General features: G+C 24.2%; 1 protein-coding gene across 3 annotated transcripts in view; it reads left to right on the top strand.

The window, feature by feature from the left end:
- Nucleotides 1-21374, top strand: part of LOC122501383 (5-hydroxytryptamine receptor-like) — a 210035-nt gene extending 188661 nt beyond the window's left edge. For all 3 annotated transcript variants that reach the window (XM_043610788.1, XM_043610789.1, XM_043610787.1), the window contains 5 exons: nucleotides 8378-8570; nucleotides 12838-12958; nucleotides 14036-14179; nucleotides 18095-18407; nucleotides 21111-21374. In XM_043610788.1, coding sequence (XP_043466723.1) covers nucleotides 8378-8570; nucleotides 12838-12958; nucleotides 14036-14179; nucleotides 18095-18407; nucleotides 21111-21243 — 904 coding nt within the window. In that variant the 3' untranslated portion in view covers nucleotides 21244-21374. The remainder of the gene's footprint in view (nucleotides 1-8377; nucleotides 8571-12837; nucleotides 12959-14035; nucleotides 14180-18094; nucleotides 18408-21110) is intronic.
- The last annotated feature ends 2833 nt before the right edge of the window (nucleotides 21375-24207 follow it).

The raw sequence follows: 24207 nt of genomic DNA, 5'->3' as shown, positions 1-24207 counted from the left end.
TTTTTTCGAATTTTCGATTATTTTAGATTTTTTACCAAAGAGTCGAGACTATTAAATAAGTAAAGTATTTTCCAAAAGCACAAAAATAATGAAGATAAATCCCATAAAAGAGAGGAAAAAATGTTAAATTTTGAGAAAAACGGATTTTTGAATTTTTTCGAATTTTCGATAATTTTAGATTTTTAACCAAAGAGTCGAGACTATTAAATAAGTAAAGTATTTTCCAAAAGCACAAAAATAATAAAGCTAAATCCTATAAAAGAGAGGAAAAAATGTTGAATTTTGAGAAAAACGGATTTTTGAATTTTTTCGAATTTTCGATAATTTTAGATTTTTTACCAAAGAGTCGAGACTATTAAATAAGTAAAGTATTTTCCAAGAGCACAAAAATAATAAAGCTAAATCCCATAAAAGAGAGGACAAAATGTTGAATTTTGAGAAATTCGGATTTTTGAATTTTTGATAATTTTCGATAATTTTAGATTTTTTACCAAAGGGTCGAGACTATTAAATAAGTAAAGTATTTTCCAAAAGCACAAAAATAATGAAGCTAAATCCCATAAAAGAGAGGAAAAAATGTTGAATTTAAAGAAATTCGGATTTTTGAATTTTTTCGAATTTTCGATTATTTTAGATTTTTTACCAAAGAGTCGAGACTATTAAATAAGTAAAGTATTTCCCAAAAGCACAAAAATAATGAAGATAAATCCCATTAAAGAGAGGAAAAAATGTTGAATTTTAAGAAATTCGGATTTTTGAATATTTTCGAATTTTCGATTATTTTAGATTTTTGACCAAAGAGTCGAGACTATTAAATAAGTAAAGTATTTCCCAAAAGCACAAAAATAATGAAGATAAATCCCATTAAAGAGAGGAAAAAATGTTGAATTTTAAGAAATTCGGATTTTTGAATTTTTTCGAATTTTCGATTATTTTAGATTTTTTACCAAAGAGTCAAGACTATTAAATAAGTAAAGTATTTTCCAAGAGCACAAAAATAATGATGCTAAATCCCATATATAGAGGAAAAAATGTTGAATTTTGAGAAATTCGGATTTTTGAATTTTTGATAATTTTAGATTTTTTACCAAAGAGTCGAGACTATTAAATAAGTAAAGTATTTCCCAAAAGCACAAAAATAATGAAGCTAAATCCCATAAAAGAGAGGAAAAAATGTTGAATTTTGAGAAAAACGGATTTTTGAATTTCTTCGAATTTTCGATAATTTTAGATTTTTTACCAAAGAGTCGAGACTATTAAATAAGTAAAGTATTTCCCAAAAGCACAAAAATAATGAAGATAAATCCCATTAAAGAGAGGAAAAAATGTTGAATTTTAAGAAATTCGGATTTTTGAATTTTTTCGAATTTTCGATTATTTTAGATTTTTTACCAAAGAGTCGAGACTATTAAATAAGTAAAGTATTTTCCAAAAGCACAAAAATAATGAATCTAAATCCCATAAAAGAGAGGAAAAAATGTTGAATTTTAAGAAATTCGGATTTTTGAATTTTTTCGAATTTTCGATAATTTTAGATTTTTTACCAAAGAGTCGAGACTATTAAATAAGTAAAGTATTTTCCAAGAGCACAAAAATAATGAAGCTAAAACCTATGAAAGAGAGGAAAAAATGTTGAATTTTGAGAAAAACGGATTTTTGAATTTTTGATAATTTTCGATAATTTTAGATTTTTTACCAAAGAGTCGAGACAATTTAAAAAGTAAAGCATTTTCTAAAAGCACAAAAATAATGAAGCTAAATCCTATAATAGAGAGGAAAAAATGTTGAATTTTGAGAAAAACAGATTTTTGAATTTTTTCGAATTTTCGATAATTTTAGATTTTTAACCAAAGAGTCGAGACTATTTAATAAGTAAAGTATTTTCCAAAAGCACAAAAATAATGAAGCTAAATCCTATAATAGAGAGGAAAAAATGTTGAATTTTGAGAAAAACGGATTTTTGAATTTTTTCGAATTTTCGATAATTTTAGATTTTTAACCAAAGAGTCGAGACTATTAAATAAGTAAAGTATTTTCTAAAAGTACAAAAATAATGAAGCTAAATCCCATAAAAGAGAGGAAAGAATGTTGAATTTTGAGAAAAACGGATTTTTGAATTTTTTCGATTTTTCGATAATTTTAGATTTTTTACCAAAGAGTCGAGACTATTAAATAAGTAAAGTACTTTCCAAGAGCACAGAAATAATGATGCTAAATCCCATAAAAGAGAGGAAAAAATGTTGAATTTTGAGAAATTCGGATTTTTGAATTTTTGATAATTTTCGATAATTTTAGATTTTTTACCAAAGGGTCGAGACTATTAAATAAGTAAAGTACTTTCCAAAAGCACAAAAATAATGAAGCTAAATCCCATAAAAGAAAAGAAAAAATGTTGAATTTTGAGAGAAACGGATTTTTGAATTTTTTCGAATTTTTGATAATTTTAGATTTTTTACCAAAGAGTCGAGACTATTAAATAAGTAAAGTACTTTCCAAAAGCACAAAAATAATGAAGCTAAATCCCATAAAAGAGAGAAAAAAACGTTGAATTTTGAGAAAAACGGATTTTTGAATTTTTTCGAATTTTCGATAATTTTAGATTTTTTACCAAAGAGTCGAGACTATTAAATAAGTAAAGTATTTTCCAAAAGCACAAAAATAATGAAGCTAAATCCCATAAAAGAGAGGAAAAAATGTTGAATTTTAAGAAATTCGGATTTTTGAATTTTTTCGAATTTTCGATAATTTTAGATTTTTTACCAAAGAGTCGAAACTATTAAATAAGTAAAGTATTTTCCAAAAGCACAAAAATAATGAAGCTAAATCCCATAAAAGAGAGGAAAAAATGTTGAATTTTAAGATATTCGGATTTTTGAATTTTTTCGAATTTTCGATAATTTTAGATTTTTAACCAAAGAGTCGAAACTATTAAATAAGTAAAGTATTTTCCAAAAGCACAAAAATAATGAAGCTAAATCCCATAAAAGAGAGGAAAAAATGTTGAATTTTAAGAAATTCTGATTTTTGAATTTTTTCGAATTTTCGATTATTTTAGATTTTTTACCAAAGAGTCGAGACTATTAAATAAGTAAAGTATTTTCCAAAAGCACAAAAATAATGAATCTAAATCCCATAAAAGAGAGGAAAAAATGTTGAATTTTAAGAAATTCGGATTTTTGAATTTTTGATAATTTTCGATAATTTTCGATTTTTTACCAAAGAGTCGAGACAATTTAAAAAGTAAAGCATTTTCTAAAAGCACAAAAATAATGAAGCTAAATCCCATAAAAGAAAAGAAAAAATGTTGAATTTTAAGAAAATCGGATTTTTGAATTTTTAATAATTTTAGATTTTTTACCAAAGAGTCGAGACTATTAAATAAGTAAAGTATTTTCCAAGAGCACAAAAATAATGAAGCTAAATCCCATAAAAGAGAGGAAAAAATGTTGAATTTTAAGATATTCGGATTTTTGAATTTTTTCGAATTTTCGATAATTTTAGATTTTTAACCAAAGAGTCGAAACTATTAAATAAGTAAAGTATTTTCCAAAAGCACAAAAATAATGAAGCTAAATCCCATAAAAGAGAGGAAAAAATGTTGAATTTTGAGAAAAACAGATTTTTGAATTTTTTCGAATTTTCGATAATTTTAGATTTTTAACCAAAGAGTCGAGACTATTAAATAAGTAAAGTATTTTCCAAAAGCACAAAAATAATGAAGCTAAATCCCATAAAAGAGAGGAAAAAATGTTGAATTTTGAGAAAAACGGATTTTTGAATTTCTTCGAATTTTCGATAATTTTAGATTTTTTACCAAAGAGTCGAGACTATTAAATAAGTAAAGTATTTCCCAAAAGCACAAAAATAATGAAGATAAATCCCATTAGAGAGAGGAAAAAATGTTGAATTTTAAGAAATTCGGATTTTTGAATTTTTTCGAATTTTCGATTATTTTAGATTTTTTACCAAAGAGTCGAGACTATTAAATAAGTAAAGTATTTTCCAAAAGCACAAAAATAATGAAGCTAAATCCCATAAAAGAGAGGAAAAAATGTTGAATTTTAAGATATTCGGATTTTTGAATTTTTTCGAATTTTCGATAATTTTAGATTTTTAACCAAAGAGTCGAAACTATTAAATAAGTAAAGTATTTTCCAAAAGCACAAAAATAATGAAGCTAAATCCCATAAAAGAGAGGAAAAAATGTTGAATTTTAAGATATTCGGATTTTTGAATTTTTTCGAATTTTCGATAATTTTAGATTTTTAACCAAAGAGTCGAAACTATTAAATAAGTAAAGTATTTTCCAAAAGCACAAAAATAATGAAGCTAAATCCCATAAAAGAGAGGAAAAAATGTTGAATTTTAAGAAATTCTGATTTTTGAATTTTTTCGAATTTTCGATTATTTTAGATTTTTTACCAAAGAGTCGAGACTATTAAATAAGTAAAGTATTTTCCAAAAGCACAAAAATAATGAATCTAAATCCCATAAAAGAGAGGAAAAAATGTTGAATTTTAAGAAATTCGGATTTTTGAATTTTTGATAATTTTCGATAATTTTCGATTTTTTACCAAAGAGTCGAGACAATTTAAAAAGTAAAGCATTTTCTAAAAGCACAAAAATAATGAAGCTAAATCCCATAAAAGAAAAGAAAAAATGTTGAATTTTAAGAAAATCGGATTTTTGAATTTTTGATAATTTTAGATTTTTTACCAAAGAGTCGAGACTATTAAATAAGTAAAGTATTTTCCAAGAGCACAAAAATAATGAAGCTAAATCCCATAAAAGAGAGGAAAAAATGTTGAATTTTAAGATATTCGGATTTTTGAATTTTTTCGAATTTTCGATAATTTTAGATTTTTAACCAAAGAGTCGAAACTATTAAATAAGTAAAGTATTTTCCAAAAGCACAAAAATAATGAAGCTAAATCCCATAAAAGAGAGGAAAAAATGTTGAATTTTAAGATATTCGGATTTTTGAATTTTTTCGAATTTTCGATAATTTTAGATTTTTAACCAAAGAGTCGAAACTATTAAATAAGTAAAGTATTTTCCAAAAGCACAAAAATAATGAAGCTAAATCCCATAAAAGAGAGGAAAAAATGTTGAATTTTGAGAAAAACGGATTTTTGAATTTTTTCGAATTTTCGATAATTTTAGATTTTTTACCAAAGAGTCGAGACAATTTAATAAGTAAAGTATTTTTCACATTAAAAAGTTTGACATTAAAAAATATTTAAAAAATGCCAATACTTAACCCAGAAAATTTAATTTTCAAAACAAACAAATGAATGTAGATAATTTGCTAACGGAAAGGAAACTTACGCTTTTTATAATGTATTAAAAATAATTATTTATTAAATATTTATTAATAGTAGAAATTATATTATTAATAATATAATTATAGTGATTTAAATAATAATATATATTATTAATAATTATATTATACTAGATGAAAGATATTTCAGAGAGAAATAGAGAGAGAGATACTGGAGAACGTCAGCAGTTTCATTGTTTCGTGTGTTACAAGAACTTAACATCCCGTGTGCACGTCCAATGAACAACGTTCTCTCTCTCTCTCTCTTCCTTCCTCTATGTATTTGCCAAGTTTACTCAGATCTTTCAACATTCTCGTTCTATTAAACTATTAAAGTCAGGAGCAATAAATATACTCGAGGACAATCTATTATTTAGCTGTCTCAAAGTCTCGACTAATAATTATCACACAATTTTTTTTAATTCTATATTTTTTATTTATTTCTATTTTACTTTTTAATTCAATTACTTCTATTTTTCAAATTTTTTAAATTTTTACTATATTTCATATTAGTTTTCTATTTTTATTTGTTTATTGAATTTCTTTTTGAATTCATTTATTTCTATTTTTCAATTTTATTTATTTTTTAAAATTCATTGTTTATTATTAGTATTTTCTATTTTCTTATTTTTATTGGTAATTTATTTATTTCATACTTATTTCCACTTAATTATTTATATTGATTTTTAATTTATTATTCATTTCTAATTTTTATTCATTTTATTTTTTATCTGTTCTTATTATTTTCTTATCATTTTTTCTTTTTCCGCTTGTTTCTATATTTATTTTAATATTTTTATTTGCTTTTTAATTAATTCTTTTTTTTTGTTTTTAATATACTTTATTTATTTTTTATTCATTTTCTGTATCTCTATTTTTAAAAATTTATTTTTGTATGTTTACTTTTTATTTATTTATTTATTTTTAGTTTTTTATTTATTTTTCTACGTTCAGCTGTTTTTTATTTACTTATATTTTTATATTTTATTTTATATCGACTTTTACTTTATAATTTATATTAAAGTTCATATTTCTAATGCAATCTTAATTTTAGATTTACACGAATCAATTAAAACAATTTTTGTCAAGAGAAAAATCTATCTACCAAACGACTGGGATCGAACTCAGAATTTCGCGTCACAAGTCGAGAGCCCTGACCACTAGGCTACAAAACCTAATGAGTTAGTTTAAAAATGTTAACTATTTATTTTTCATTATTAGTTAGTTCTAACTAACAATTTGGGTCGAAAATACCAAATTCAAGCCATTTAATAACCAAACAAAGATAATTATTATTTTCCTAAATAATTATTCTTTTCACTAAATAATTTTTCAAGAAAACAAAATCAAATTCGTTCAAAATTGAAATTCGTAGTAAAAAAATTTTTTTATTTTCACAGTGAAGCAAATATACACGTTTTTGATGGCATTATATACTTTGCATTGACCTGTAAACATTTTCAGTTGAACCATGTAATCAGAATGACCAGCAAACGTGTTAGCATCGATTTATCGACTTACTAATCTCGAACAATTCACTGTTTTATCGAAGCGTTAAAAGACCAACCAAAATAAAAAAGCAGTAGTAACAAATCAATTTCAAAATGTATAAGCAATAAAAAAATGTGTATTTGCTCCGAATAATGTCGCAAATAGAAAATATGTCTTTTTTATAAAAAAAAAAAAAATGAAAAACATTTCAAAGGAATAATCTGAGAGTAGTAAAATAATTTACGTTAGAATTTCAGTAACGTAGTCAGAAAATTATGTTACATAATTACAGAAAATTATGTTAATTATAATACAGAGAAGAATTATAATTACACTAGTAAATATTTGTACTCACATAATTCCTGGTGTGATGAATTCTCCATTAGTTAGAAATTAGTGGTTATTTAATCTGGTCTGCTAATGAAGATTTATAATTTCAAGTAGTAGTTATGTAACAAACTGTTTATTTATCCGGAAAAAATAATTTACGTTCCACCTGAAATATAAAATGTATAAAATGTATAAAATTCATAAACAATTAAACATACAAAATATATAAATTATTACAATTTTAATTAACAGCTAATGAAATAAAATATCAATAAGCTAAAATAAATTAAATATCAGAAGCTAAAATAAAATACATAAATTAAATCAAATATATAAATATACAAAACAAAGAACAATTTTAATTAAATTACATTTTAACATTTCAATGTAAATACTCCAATTTTTTCATTTTCCAAAAATCATTAATTCTCGAAATTTCAATTTCCTTCTTTCATTTCTACTAAACATTTAATTAATATTTTGTCAATATTTAAAAACCTTTATATATATTCAAAAATAAAGAATAAAATCAATTTTCCTCTAAATTACTAAATCGAATATAAGAACCATTTTATGCCATTGAAATAAAAAAGAGAAATTCGACAATATTAATAAATTGAAATTACTCTTTTTCAAAAAAAAAAGAAAAAAAAAGGAATATTAAATTTACGTCAACAAAATTGACATCAAGCAGGAACAATGGTTAGTGCAAAATTTCGCGATAGTCTGCTTTATGTGGCATCGCGCACTGCCTCGTCAGTTATTCAAATTGAGCGTAACCAGATTTAGTGGAGCTGTTAATCACGATTGCCAATGAAGTTTATCTATTCAAAACACATCAAAATCGTCACCAACTGTTTAACACCTAAAGCTAATTAAAAATTTCATTGTCAGAACAAGAAATAAATTCTAATGAATGTAACTGTAGAAACAGAGACTAAACGAATAATTTCATTATTAGAAACAGAAACTATACGAATCAATTAATTATTAAAAAACGAAAACTGAACGAATAATTCAATTATTAAAAAATCTTTTTAAAAGAGTTTCCTGAAACTGAAACAAAAGTATTTTAATCTAAATTACAACTAAAGTGTAACTAAAGTATTTTAAAATATATAAAATAAGCTTTTTTCAAACACTTTAATAATTTCATTGTTCGTTGTTAAAAGTATTCGATAAAAATGTATTCAAGAAAAATTAATGAGTCAATTAATGTTTTCTAATTAATTCCAGATATTGGGCGATCACGAATATAGACTACATTCATCATAGAACGGGTAGAAGAATTGGCGTAATGATAGCAGTCGTTTGGTTGGTAGCATTTCTCGTGTGCATTGCTCCATTACTTGGATGGAAAGACCCGCATTGGGAAACACGAGTAATCGATGAGAAATCATGTGTTGTCAGTCAGGATATTGGATATCAGGTAATGTTTGTGAAACATTTTTCTTTTAAGAAAACAAAAAGCGTAGCCAATTATTTATTTAATCAATTCTTTTTCAAACGTCAATTCCAATTGCAGGGATCACAGTGATTTTTTCATGTAATATTTAGGTAAAAGGAATTTTATTTTTCAAAAAGAGGATTCAGTTAAAAAAAAGAGGAAGTTTTTAATTAAGTAAAAAATATTGTATTAAAGCGCATAAAATTTATTTTAAAGAGATTTTTTTTACTTTTTCTTTTAACTTCATCTTTTTTAAATCAAATTATTTTTTCTGTTAAACCTTTTATGTTAATTATTGATATTTTTTTATCTCTATCCATAGTTAGTAAATTTGTTAAAAATAATTAATCAAAATTTTTATTATATTAAAAAAGTCCTACAAAAATAGTAAAATTTAATATTAAAATATAATACCAATAAAACCATATTTTTGAATTAAACATAATAATTTTGACTCCACACATAATAAGTTTTATTCAATAATAATAACGTTTAATTCAATTATAAAATATGTTTAATTTAAGCATATTCTTTTTAAAGTTGACTACTTATTATGGATTTAAAAAAGTTTTTCTTAGTATAATTAGGAAAAAAATACATGCTAATTAGGGGAAAAATATTATATTTACTAATTAGGAAAAAATACTACATGCTAAATAGGAAAAAACTACTCTATACACGAATTCGTAATAAAAAGAAGAATTACCAGAAATTCAATAAAATCGTCGACTTTAAAATTTCCGAAAGAAAAACAAATCTGAGGGTTTATTGAGATAATAAGATTTAATATATATAATAAATTCGCGCGTCTTCTTGAAAAGGAATTCGTAAACTAATGCATGGAATTTAATGGACCAAGCGTGTACTTCCCATAAAAGCATTAATGCCACATAATATAAGCAATAGGAAATTTATTTCGTGCATTAGAGCACATGAAAGGACACTCCTCTTTGATCGCATCAGAACTTTTACTATATATTATATATATTATATATATTATATAATAAAAGGCAACACACAAGAATATTTTTAAAAAATTAATACCCGATATTTCATTTTTCCTCAAAAAATATTTTGAATTTGGCAAAATATTTAAGAATATTTAACTTGAATAATATCTTTCAGAAATTCCATCTCCTACTTCCCTTCTGTTTACGTAAAAAAGAATTTTTTATGATTAAAAAAAAAAAATTTACGTTAACACAGTTTTTCTAAGGATATCAAATTATCAAAACATTGTATCGCATCAATTTTGACAAATTTTTTGTCTCAATTTGATACTTTTAGAAAAATTCTATCTCTACACATTCAATTTTTACTTTATTCCATTTCGACTCTAGATTCAAATTTATTTCTATTTTATATTTTCCACAAGCAAGTAGAAAATTTTCAAGATTCAAAATTTTAAAATTTAATTTTCAAGCAATTGAAAAACTCTTTTTATATGAAAAAACGAATCTAATAATAATAATAATTGTGGAAGGAGAATTTTCAACCCCCTTAAAAAAGTATACTGAACTATTTAATTATTGTCTATTTTTTATTTCTATAGAGTAGTTAACAAACTTTCAAAAAATGCATTTTTTTATATTATTTTTCAAAATTTACATTTTAATCTTCCTGGAAAAAACAAATGCGATTAACGTCATACATTTTTGACCTACTTTATAGTAAAATATTTGTCGAAATATTTAAAATTTCACCGAGTATTTATGAAATCAAATTTCAAAACTGATTATTTAATTAAAATTCTCGAATGAAATTTTTTTTGAAACAACAGGATGATTTCATTTTACGAACATTTTTTTTCGTCATAGAAAAATTATCTTGATAAAATAATATCCAATGTTTTGTTTACATTTCAATTCTTTTCAAAAAAAATTTCAATCTAAAAATTGTGTTTCTTCATAAAAACTTTTTTTACATAAAATAAAAATAATATAAAACAATTTTATAATAATAAATAATAAAAACATAATTGTGGTTTAATTTCTCCACTTGAGAACGCCAAGATCACCACCAGATGTCAGTGAAAATTCCAAGAAGGAAAACTGCTATCTAGCGGTGACCTTGGCGTTCTCAGGTGAAGAGTAGCGTGTCCATATTGAATCTCAATTTGTTCGTAATTTTTTAATTAGATTTTATCGATATTTTTATCGTCTTTAATTTTTTTAGTCTTAGAATTAATTTCCTCACTAAATAAATTGATAATCAAAATCTCATTTTAGGAAACAGTACCATTAGTATTTTTTTTAACGAAATAAGTGTCACTAGTAATTTATTTCAATAGGAATAGTTAAATAATTGCATGTAAGGAAAATAGTGTCAAAAAGTAATAAACGAGTGAGTCCGAAAAATATGTTTTATATCTATCCAAACGATTGAATGGTAGAAGTAAAAGAATAATTTAATAAAAATTTCCTTTCCCTCCTTTGTTCATCACCGAATAATATTAATAACCATGCGGTTTTCTCTTTCTTTTTTTCCCAAAAAAAACCCACGTTAACTTTTATTAAATATTTCGGAGATATGAACCGAGGCGATATACAAACGAGCGCACATATATATTTATAACGAGATCTCGTTATATAGAATGTATATATGTATACATTTTCGTTACTTTCGGATCGAGTTAACCAATAACGGGTGGAATGTCGTTAAAAAGGCATGAAACAGTTTTTTATTATTATTCCTGGGAAAAAAATCACTTCCTATATCGTTTCTATTCACCCTTGTTTGGTAATATGCGAAAAAAGACAGAAAAAATACCGTAAAAAGTAACAACTACTATCCATCTACTTTAATTATCCTCTCCTGTATTCATTACTTAAAAAAAAATTATCAAATTTTAATCACCAATCACAATATTAACGTTTGGGAAAATAGAGAATTAAAGTTAAAATCTGATTAAATTGTAATTTTAAGGGCATTTGAGCAATTATGACGTCACAGTTCTAGAACACATGCTTTGCACAAAATGTGACGTCATAATTGCTCAAATGCACTTAACAAACTATAATTTAAATTAATCGAAGTGAAAATTAATTAGAATTATAATGAATTTAAATTTCGATCGGTTGGGAAAACGAGAATTAATTTTGAAATGAAGAATGGATCGTAAATAGTTCAAAATTACTGAAAAAAAATATTAATTTAAATTCAAATTTTAAATAAAAATATTTCTGATTTCCAATCGTAATTTGCGGTTGGAAAAAAGAAAATTAATTTCCCCCCAAAAAAAGGATCATAAATATACTATATGCATTAGAGTAAAACTCATAAGGATATATCTCATAATATTAAGCTACGATAATTCATCGCTCGGGATTATGAACTATAATCCAGGCGATAGATAATGCAGCAACAATATTGATATGTTAATGTATCTTCTGGATTAACGTAACCCTTTTGAATTGTTAATTTTACAAACATCGTCATTCGTTATCAGTCACGATTAATCAGATAAATGCACACCTGCTTCTAAACGTTCTTTATAATAAAATAAACTTCTTCAAAAAAGAAAGAATTTTCACTCTAGGATCTAAGAATCTATATTTATACCATAAAACTGAAATCGTCTACAATTTATTACTAAATGCCATAAACACAAGCAAGATAATCGTGAAAGATATTCCAATCATAAATTTCCCCGTCTCTTCCAAAGTTTCTTTTTTCTCCCATAGATTTCTAAGAAATTGACTCTAAATAAATTATACCCACACACCTTAAAGTTATCGTATTTTTAAAACGAACAAATTTTTCTCTCGCACGTAAACTTGTGAAACAATCACTTTCGAGATTGTTTGTAAATTTTGTATTCTTTAAAAATGATTTGAGTCAAAAATATCAAATTTAATCCATTTAATAATTAAAAATATTTAAAAAATTAACAAAATTACAAAAATTATTACTCCCATAATTAATTGTAATAATTTTTCCATCTAAATTTAAAAGACAATTTAGATTTGAACTAAATTTTTTATTACTAAATAAAAAAATGCAATTAATTCTATGAAATGTAAATTTAAATTGTTGGAAAAAATTTTGCGACAAAAAATACTAATAAAATGCATTCAAATTGATAAATAGTGTACATTGCGTTAGGTAGAGAATAAAAAAAAATTTGGTAGGGAAACAAATTTTCTAGTCTCGTGGTAAATAGCTACTCAAAATAAATAATTAAGTATGTCAGTTTGAAAAAATTTATGTGTATAACGGAATGCAAACAATATTTTAATTTGCATTTCAGATATTTGCAACCGCATCATCATTTTATCTTCCCTTGTTTGTCATTCTCGTGCTTTACTGGAGAATATTTCAAACGGCGCGTAAACGTATTCGAAGAAAACCAGGACAACCTCCTGCCCAAGGTGAGAAATTTTCCATTAAAAAATTAAAATTACAAACAAATAATATTTTATATTTAAAATATGTGACGCGCTCCCAAGAAAGGTACCTAAGAAGCAAAAAATTTGAGGTTATGTTTTAAATTTTGTAATTAAAAATACAGAAAGAGAATCAATTATTAATTAAAAATTTTTGGTCTTCAAGTTTTCACTATATTCAAAATATTCAATGAATATTGGTTTCAAATTCAAATAATTAAAAATTAACTTTTAATCAAGATAAATCTAACTCGAACCCAACCTGTAATTCGTTTGCTTCTTAGGTACCTTTCTTGGGAGCGCGTCACATATTCGATATTATTCTCTACATACTTGTCTCACAGCCTACAAAATTATTTTTTTCTTTTAAACAAATTTTATTTGATTCAAATGAAAATATTATTCAGTTCAAATAAAAATATATTTGTTTCAAATAAAAATATATTCAGTTCAAATAAAAATATATTCAGTTCAAATAAAAATATATTTAGTTTAAATAAAAATATATTTAGTTAAAATAAAATTTCTATTTTTATGCGAAATAAATTTTTGTTATTTAAAACAAATAATTTAGTAGACTCTGTCATAAATATACTATTATTTTATTCAGAGAAAAATTTTATTTAAACCAAACAAAATTTATTTCAATTAAATAAAAGTATGCTTGTTCCAAAAAAGCAATAAATTTCTCCCTCATTTTTCGAATTTTCAAAAAATAAAAAATGTTTCTTCTCTCTCAATAAAAAAATGTGTATAATATTCCAATATTTCTGACGAATGAAAAAGAAAATTCACTTTACATAATAAAAAACGGTTACTAACATAGAAAACAATCAAGAGCAAAACAAAAAATAAAAGAAAAAATTGAATCACATGAGACGAAAAGCAATATCAGAAAAACGAGAAACTCCTAACAATGAAGATTAATATTTAAAAGAACGATACAAAGTGAATTGCATTCTTTTGGAAATTTTCTCGAATAGGCAAAAAGAAAAAAAAACATCTCTAAAGAATGTGTATATCAGAAATTTAAGGTGAATTTTTATTTTCTTTGAATTGCAGGTGTAACAAGGTCAATGGGTGATCCACCCAGACAGATAGGGGGTACACATGCCGTTGGAGGGGCGTTGGCTCAAGCTCAAACTTCCGGAGGAATTGCAGCTGCGGTTGTTGCTGTTATCGGTCGACCCTTACCCACATTATCCGGTAAGATAGTCATATTAACACCAATAACTAAACTTACATATGTTGAATAGCGAAATAATTTGCCAAATAAAAAAAAACGCGTCACTATTCTTAAAAGCATTATTTTCGGTGCATTTACAACTTATAATTATATTATATATTTATAATTACATTAGACTGTAATTTGTTATTATCCTATATTATTTTAGGCTTGTTTTATATAATACAAAAGCGAAAACAATATAATTATAACAGCGCTTATACACTCAGAAAAAATATATTTGTCTCAGAGCCACAAATGATAAATAGAAAGTAACACGATTTTTCCAGGATATTTCAGGTCAATAATTATGAAAATCCATTCAAAAATTAAAAAAATTTCTGGTCCAATAACACATCATCAGCTCTAAAAATTTCTATAAACTTCGAAATACCAAAAACTTAAGAAGAATTTCAAACAAAAACTTTTTCTTCCTTAGAGATTTTTATGTGGCAATGAGATAAAAACATTATTTATATAAAAAGTCCAATTAATATCTGGGTCATAAAAAATAATTTAATTCACAATTCATAAAAACTAATCACAGCCGATAATCAGCAGAAGATGAAAAATTAATTTTTGATTTATCTTTATCTTTTGTTTACTAACAATTTTTAGTACTAAAATTATTAACTTGTCCCAAACTATTGCTAAAACAATTCCAATTAATATCTGGGTCATCAAAATTATTAAATTCACATTTCATAAAAAGTAACCACAGCCGATAATTAGCAGAAGATGAAAAATTAATTTTTGATTGACCTTTATCTTTTGTTTACTAACAATTTTAAGTACTTAAATTTTTTACCGGTCCCAAACTATTGCTAGAACAATTCCAATTAATATCTATGAAGGTAGAAATCGTTACAATTGGTCCCTATTTTCAGATGTTGTTCCTGAGTAGGAAAAAAATTATAAACAATAACTATTGTCTTTAATAACATACAGCGATTGACACTAACTTCTGAAAAATAGTATTTTGTTCGAAAAGTCTTATTTCTAAAAATCCAAGGGATGTAGAAGAAGATCTAAATCGCTTTAGTGTCACATTACCGTGAATAGAATCGCGTGACAAATATAAAAAAGCTCTGGGTATATTTTGAGTCTGATGCTATAATTTTTCTATTCGATATCAGCAGTTTTATAAATATTGATTTACATTTTGCCGTGAAAGTAATAAAAAAAATCCCAACGTTCTTATTTCCACTACTAATAAACTAGATAATATAAAGTTGTAACCTGATAGAGAAGGTTAGGTAACACCGAGACTAGAATTAGAGTCCATTATAATCCTTCAATTGTGGTTGAGGAAATACTAAACGCTGAAACAAGAACTGTCAATTTTTTTGTTCAGTTTAACTCGATTGCAACTAAACGTTAAGAAGAGAACAATTAACTACTGCTCGAACTTTCTTGGAATTTGTACAAACTACAACACTAAAGATATTACGAAAACTTGGAGCGGATTTTCTCCTAAAGAAACAATACCAATCGTTCCTTACATGAAAAATAATTAACTTTTGAATAAAAAAAGTAATTATAAGTTGATCATTAAAAAATAACTCTCAAAATAAGAGTCCTTTAAATTTTGTATACTAAAATAGGAATTTAATATTAAAAATAGAAAGTTGATATTGAAAATGAAAAATAATTTTGCAACTTGCAACGTGTGTTAGTAAATCTGGAATGTAATTAATGAATGCATTGTGTATAACAAACTTTAATGCAAGCCATGTTTAGAGAGAAGCAGGATGCTGTTTATTTTATCGTTCAGAAATGAGAATTGAACTCGACGTAGATGAAAAACGGTCACGTTAAGCACAGCATGTGCCTATAATGTGAGAGGAAGTGCGATTAATAAACTTGAGAATATTGCACATTCAATTTGCACACCCAGTACATGCACATATAGGGGGTAAGAGCTACTCAAAGTGCAACCTATTAATCCAATAACGGGTAGGTACAACGCGTAAACGTAACTGTGGCATTTTACTCCTGGGGAAAATGCACTATTATCGAGGTCCACTGAGATTCAACTATCTCTATTCCCCTCTCACTCTCTCTCTCTATATATCTACTATATGCTGTTTTCAATTTAATCTTGAGATTTCAATAATACTAGTCGAATCAATCCGTTAATTGGTCTCAATAAGTGATTCTTTGGATTAAGATCCAAGTTTTCTTTTTTGCATTCAATCACGATTATATTTACAATTCTTATTTTGTACGTTGAATTTATTATTCAATAAATTATTTAAATAATATAATTTAATTAAAATCTAACTAAATGTAATGAAATTTAATTTATTAAAAGAAAATATTAAATTAATTAAATTGAAAGAAATGGAAGAAATTTTTTTTTTTTTTTTTCATCTTTGAAGGGTAACGAACCATTGAGCTATGTAATGAAAATGGCAAACGCCTTAATGACTACGCCTAACCTGGAATAATTTATTCAAATAAAAAATGTATTCAATAAAAATTTAATTAAATGAAAATTAATATTAATATTAAAATTTGATTAAATTCATATAAAATCTATACATTCTGGAATAAAAAGCAAAACATTAAAAAATAACAGAAGGTGACGAAAAATTCCCTTTGTCAAAATTCAGATACAGCACATGATACAATCCACGCTTAACTTGACATTAATTTTTAATCATAAACCATAGATCGTATTGTACTGTACATTAAGCTCATCGCAAATGAAATTCAATGCAGTACATATATAGTAAATTATTAATCCTAAATAGAGGAAGTAGGTCAAAATGACCCTCAGTGGTTCTGGATTTTCATAAATAACAGAGAAATATCATATTACGAAGAATTTCAAGTGAGCGTCAATAATTAATGTATTTCAATTGCAAAAGTTTAAAAAAAAATTTTTTTCTCATTCGGCTATTCACTTTTTTTTTCTAATATATACTAAATATTCTACTTTCTCCCTTAGTTGTAAATGTATTTTTTTTCATGAAATCTTATCAAAGTGAGTAGGAAAATGTTGCTACTTCATAATTTACAGTGAAAAAAGGGCAAAAGAAAAGACGTGTTAAAGTGGAAAAATAAAAGTTAAATTTTTTAGTCTTTAATTTCAAAGTATCCTGATCTCTCGCTGAAAAAAGGAAGCACAAAACTAAGATACTTTGAAGATTAATTAAACCGTTGAGAGCGCGCCAAAAAGGGTCCACAGTTCTATTCAACCCAATTTTCCATGTGCAGAATAAAAAAAAAAAGCGGTTTTCAAAGCTACAAATTACAGTTAAATGACACGAAAATTTTAAAGTCTTCCCTAAAGAGCCAATTTAATCGTCGTTGTTTTACATTCGTCAAAAACAAAAAAAAAAAAAAGAAATGAAATCCAATTGTAATGTTAATAAACAATAAAGCTTGAGTTTTCTACGTAAAATAAAAAAATAATAACAAAGATGATAATATAATTATATAAATAAAAATGATAATACCTAACAATAGTAATAATCATAAAAATAATAATAATGGTTAAAATATTAACAAACTTCTTAAAAAGGAAACTAAACTCCTTGAACACTAGGGAGAAAAATAACTGTTTTTAACCCTTGGAAGAAAAGATTTAAAAATTGTTGAAAACAATTGCTATAAATTATAATTTACAATGAACATAAAATAAATCTCCTAACAAAAATCAGAAAAATTAATACAAACAACAATTTTTCCAACTATTCCCACAAAAAAAAATTGTTTTACTTTTAATTTCAGTCCCAAAAAGCATTAATTGAAAAACAAGACCCCTAATCCCTTACTTTAAACTTTAAAGCTTTATCTAAAAAACATTTTTTAAATCACATTTTGCAAATTGAAAAAAGAGAGATAGAGAAAAAAATGTAACTTTTTCTCTTTTTTTGCATTGTTTCCAGAAACGACCACTACGACGAATAACACGGTATTGACGACCGCAAGTTCAGCTAATACGTCACCGGAAAAAACTTCGTATCACAATGGTCTGGAGCCAGATCCACCGACGGATGCATCACCACGACCAGTAACAATTCGTAGGAAAAAAATAGCCGCCGAATCGAAACGCGAAAGAAAAGCGGCGAAAACATTAGCAATAATCACCGGTGCATTCGTCGTTTGCTGGCTACCATTTTTTGTCTTAGCCATTTTACTACCAATGTGTAAGACATGTAATATCAGTGATCATCTAATAGCCTTTTTTCAATGGCTCGGGTAAGTTTTCCAATGGAAATTATTTACTAAATTTTCCCTTTTTCCTTGATTATTTCATTTCTTTTTACGCAATTAATTTCGCCATGTTATTGCGATAATTTAATTTTTCTACAATTAAACTATACATACACATTGAACTGGAAATAGATTTAACTATTAATTTATTAATTTAATTATTATATAAATTAATCAACTATTAAAAATTAACTAAATAGTTAAAACAAAATTACCAAATTTTTTCTAACAAAATTTTTCTTCAAATAATTTAATTTTTCTTTAGTTAATTTACAAAGAATTGTAAAAATTAATTTATTAAATAATTGTGAAAGAATTTACTGAATATTTATTAAATTTATAATTTATAACAATTTTTTTTATTTAGTAATTTAATAATCAGGGTTACCACAAATATTTAATTTTATTTCCCCCTAACTTTTCCCTGATTTCCAGACAAAATTTACCCCTTTTCCCTGACCCTAAAGAATATTCTGATTAACTCTAATAAAATTTATTATAGATACTGAGAAAAATGTTCTAATACATTTATTTGCGAATTTCTTTAATTGTAAAATTATTCGAAAACACCAATAATAACTTCTTTTCTAAATAAATATTTAATCATTATTATTTTTCCGTAGCAATTAAAATTCTTCAAAACATTCAAATTCAATAACTTATAAAAAATTGTTACAAAACATGAAGAAGGCGATTACTCCGAGTCTTCGACTCGAAGTGATCGCCTTCTTCATGTTTTGTAATAATTTAAATTACTATAAAATTTTTCCAAAAAAAGTTAATTATTTACAAAAATTCTAATAAAATCCTTCGCAAGAATTCAATTATTTTTACAAGTAGTAAAATTTCTCAAAAAATTCAATTATTTAAAAAAAATGTATAATAAAATTCGTTGCAAGAATTCAATTATTTTTATAATTATATAATAAATCGATTATTTGGTAATTCATTTTTAAATCAATTCTTATAAGAAAATTCTAGATGAATTCAATTATTTAAATTAAAAAATAAATAATTTCTTGAATAATTGAATTTTTTTAGGTATTTATGTAAATAATTAAATTCTTGCAACGAATTTTATCCAAATTTATAAAAATAATTGAATTTAGGTGAAGAATTTTATTATTTATAAAGATAATTGAAATTTTGACGAGATTTTTTTTTAATTTTTGAACATAATTGAAATTCTGGGAAGAATTTTTATAACTTTTGAAAATAATTGAATTTTAGGAATCATTTGTTACTTTTCCAAAATTCAATTTTTTTTAGTATTTTTAACTAACATTCTTCTATCAATCTAGTATTTATGAAAATTGTAAAAATTATTCATTAAATAATTTATAAGTCATAATTTTATGATAATTCTTGAAAAATTAAGTTATTTAAAAAGAAATTATTGTCAGAAGCAGAAAAAATTAAAGGTTTTATATTAAAATTCGTGGTAATTTCATAGTTTACGAGTCAAAAAAAAAAAAAAAAAACATCAAAATTCACATTTTTCTCATAAATTTTAAAAATTCAATTTTTTCCAGTACTTTTACTAAAAATCCCTGACTTTTCCCTGATTTCCCTGACCAATTTTACTTTCCCTGACTTTTCTCTCAAATCAGTATTTATTAATAAAATTTACTAATTCAAAAGCAAAAAGTCAGTCACTAATTCAAATTAGTAGAGATTTTTATTTTTTACTAATTAAAACTTAAAGGGTACTTAGTAATTATTAAATTAATTAATTTATTTAATAGTTCAATAATTAATCATTTAATTAATGATTAAATTTTCAAATTACAAGTTAAATACACAAAAACCTGTAAAATTGGGACAACTGGTTAAAAAGGAAAATTTTGTCTACAAAAATTATTTCTCTTGCTTGACAAAAATCTTGCCTTGGCATAACAAAAATTAATCGATAACCTTTTTTAAATCGGAGTAAACATCCACTTTTCGTGTCTCTCTTAACCAATTATTACTGTATTCATTAAAAAGTGTTGTAATTTTCAAAAAATGTTACTATTTTTCAAAAAAAAAAGAAAGAAAAGGAAAAAAATATTGATATGTAAAAATACTGCAAACGAGAAACAAGATTTTTCATTTCAAACAAATAATTTAACAATTTTTACTATTCAAGTAAAATGCCCACTGAAAACTGTTTAAGTGGGACACTAAAGTGATACTCTACCTACGACTAAAAAATTTTGTTAACTTAAAAAATTCTCCCTCGTAATTCATTTAATTAACATTTAACTGTATTTTTTCGCCAAAATTCTCTATTTAAACCAAAAAATAATTTACGAAAAAGTTTTGTTAATTTAAAAAATTCTCCCTCGTGATTTAATAAACATGAATTTAATTAACATTTAACTCTAGTATACTTTTTCTCAAAATTCTCTATTTAAATCAAAAAATAATTTTTTCTTTCCCTCAAGTAATTATTTTTTCAAAAAAAAAAAGAATGTCTTTGTAGAAATATAATTAATTTTCGCCAAATTGTCAAGCTACAGGAATTTAATATTAATATCTCTATATATAGTACACGTACTATGGAGAGAATAATGAATATTTCCTATTTAATTGAAATGTCTCGAAATTATATGTATATAATATTCAATGTAGAGTCTCGATCAAATAGATTACAGAATTAACGGTTATAAACTGAAACAGTTGCATTATTTCCACGGGAATTTGCAGGTATTTCAATTCTACTCTGAATCCAGTGATCTACACAATATTCTCGCCGGAATTTAGAAGCGCTTTCAAGAAGCTACTGTGCAGGCACAGAAGGAGCGTTGGACGAAGATTAGGCACTCGCCATTATATGTAAAATTTCGAGAGAGAAAAAAATTAGCTTTAGTGTTAGTAGTTCAAAATATTAACCTGTTCTTATTTATTTATTTTTTTTTTGTTTTCTAAATTTTCCAAGAGCACGCAAAAATAATTTCAAAATAATTTTGGTAAGCGCCCTTTGCCATTTTTTTTTAACAAAAAAATTGTTAATTTTTATTATTATTAAAATCAGAAAACTCAAAACATGACCAGTTAAAATTTAAAAATAACAAATTTTAATTTATTATCTAAAAATTCAGTTTGGACTGACTAATTCATAATTAATTTCTTAATTTAATTAATTAGTTTCTAGATTTAATTTTCATACTAATATTATTTAAATTTTAAATTTTCAATTTTCAATTTTCAATTTACTCAAATATACTATTTTATTTTAATATTATTATTTTTTTTTATTAATATTATCATTATTTTTATTTTAATATTAAATGTTTTAAAATTGTTGATATCAAAGGTAGAGAATTAAAGAAAAAAATTGCGAATCAAAGAAAATCGACTCTTTTTGCATTTAACTGCTTATGTTCACTTGAAAGAGAGAAAGTTCATCTGGAAGTTTTCTGATTCTAATTAGCATCTTATTAAGGGCGCATCTTTAAACACAAATAACTCAACGAATAATTTTCTCCTTTTTTTGAGTTCTTTTTAAAGTCATCTTGTTGGGAGGGATAATTATTTCTTTTCATCATCAAAAAAAAGAAGGAAGTAGGTGAGACACACGAATGTCTCCAGAATTTCTTTTTCTTTTTGCACTCATGCGAAAATCTCACGAAAAAATATCTAACATCCTAAGTTTTATTAAAAAAAAATGTATATCAATCTTTTTAAATAAATTAATTTGAATTTTGGATTTTTTAAATTGTAATTAAAAATTTTAATACTTCAAAAAAATATATAAAGAACAATTTTTTTCTAAAGAGAATTTATAAATTTCTGTTCGTCAAGGGAAAAATTTATTTTTATTTATTTATAAATTAAAGAAAAATTTATTTTTAAATCAAAATAATAATTTAAATTTTTATATAACTATGTTGGTAATTTTAATACTTCATTTTTAATTAAAACTATAATTCAAAGAATGCATATATATTTTGACAAAAAATTCGTTTCTTTTCTAAAAGTAAAGAACCAAAAATATTGTATTTTTCTAAATTTGAATGATAAGTTAGTGAATGGAGAATTAAAAAAAATGGAAGAAAGAAATTGTCATCTCACTCATGAATATGTATATATTCTCTTAGGTCTTGGGATGGTAAATTAAATTATGGTGAAAGACAGAGGTCTAGGAGAGAATTTACATTTAACCCATGTGTGAGAGTTTAATTTTAAACGGAACTACAGCGTGACTTTGTCACGATAAATGGGGTTAAACAATAACTGTGAATTTGAAACAAAAAGAAAAGAGAAAAAATAAATACGAACCTTGATAGCTTTTTTTTCGTCATCATCATCATCATCACCATCATCTTAATTATTGTTCGGAAAACACAACATTGTTCTTATATTATTCAAGGGACATTTTTCTCAAAAGAAAATATTTAATTTTTCCTTCTCATCAAGGTCCAGGAAAATAGTTGCCTTCGACAATGAAATCTGTCCACGCAAGAAATTTGGCCAAATTTTAAAAGGAAACAAACTTTTCTTTCCTCTAATTTCTTTTTCTGAAACAAAAATTAATTGGACGAGTTAATAAAAGAATATGATAAAATAGAAAATTTATTTTAAAAGATACTTTATTGTTAAACAAAATTTATAAATATATTTTGTTATTAAGTATTAACAAATTTATGTTGTAACTGAATAATAACAAATATTTTGTTACTAAATAACAACCAATTTTTTTGTTACTTAATAATAACAAATATTTTGTTACTAAATAACAACAAATATTTTGTTACGAAATAACAACCACTATTATGTTACTAAATAACCACCACTATTTTGTTAGAAAATAACTAAACAATGTTTTGTTATTAAATAAAAACAAATATTTTGTTATTAAATAATAACAAATATACTTTGTTACTGAATAATAAAAAATGTTTTGTTATTAAATAATAACAAATATATTTTTGTTTACTAAATAATAGCAAATATATTTTTGTTACTTAATAGTAGCAAATCTTTTGTTATTATATAACAATAAATATTTTTTTTTACTAAATAATAGCAAATATATTTTTGTTCTTAAATAGCAACAAATATGTTTTGTAACTAAATAGCAATAAATATTTTTTGTTATTACATAATAAGAAATAACAAATATATTTTGTTACCAAATAATAACAAATATGGTTTGTTACCAAATAGCAACAAATATTTTTTGGTAAAAAATATTAACAAATCTTTTTTGTTATTACATAATAAGAAATAAGAAATAACAAATATACTTTGTTACTAAATAATAACAATTTTATTGGTGTTTATTAAATAATGGCAAATATATCTTTTGTTACTAAATAATGGCAAATATGTTTTGTTATTAAATAACAAGTATTTTTCGTTACTAAATAAAATAACAAATCTATTTTGTTGATAAATAATAACAAATATATTTTTGTTACTAAATAATAGCAAACGTTTTGTTATTACTTAGCAAATAATAAAAATCTATTTTATCATCCGATAATAAAAATCGCATTGGGTCAAATAAATAATAAAATTGTTTAAATAAATTATATTCTATTAATAAATCTTTCAAAAATGCTCTTTATGTCAAATAAAAAAAAGTTACTATATCATTTATTAATACTGTTTCTTATTTGTTTTTTTCACTAACAAAAAAAACAAGTTTATTTTTGTTTAAATGAAACACTAATACATAAATGTGGACAGTGAGAAAGTTTCGAGTCGTCAACTCAACTATATTATACATGTATGTGTTTATTTGAAAAAGTCTGCTTTTTATCTCAACGAAAAGTTTGTAGCTTTCATCCTTCAAATC

This window comes from Leptopilina heterotoma, unplaced genomic scaffold, assembly GCF_015476425.1.
Source record: "Leptopilina heterotoma isolate Lh14 unplaced genomic scaffold, ASM1547642v1 Lhet_209, whole genome shotgun sequence".
Classification (NCBI taxonomy): Eukaryota; Metazoa; Arthropoda; class Insecta; order Hymenoptera; family Figitidae; genus Leptopilina; species Leptopilina heterotoma.
Note: the sequence above shows the minus strand (reverse complement) of the source record. Positions and strands in the feature narration are given on the sequence as shown.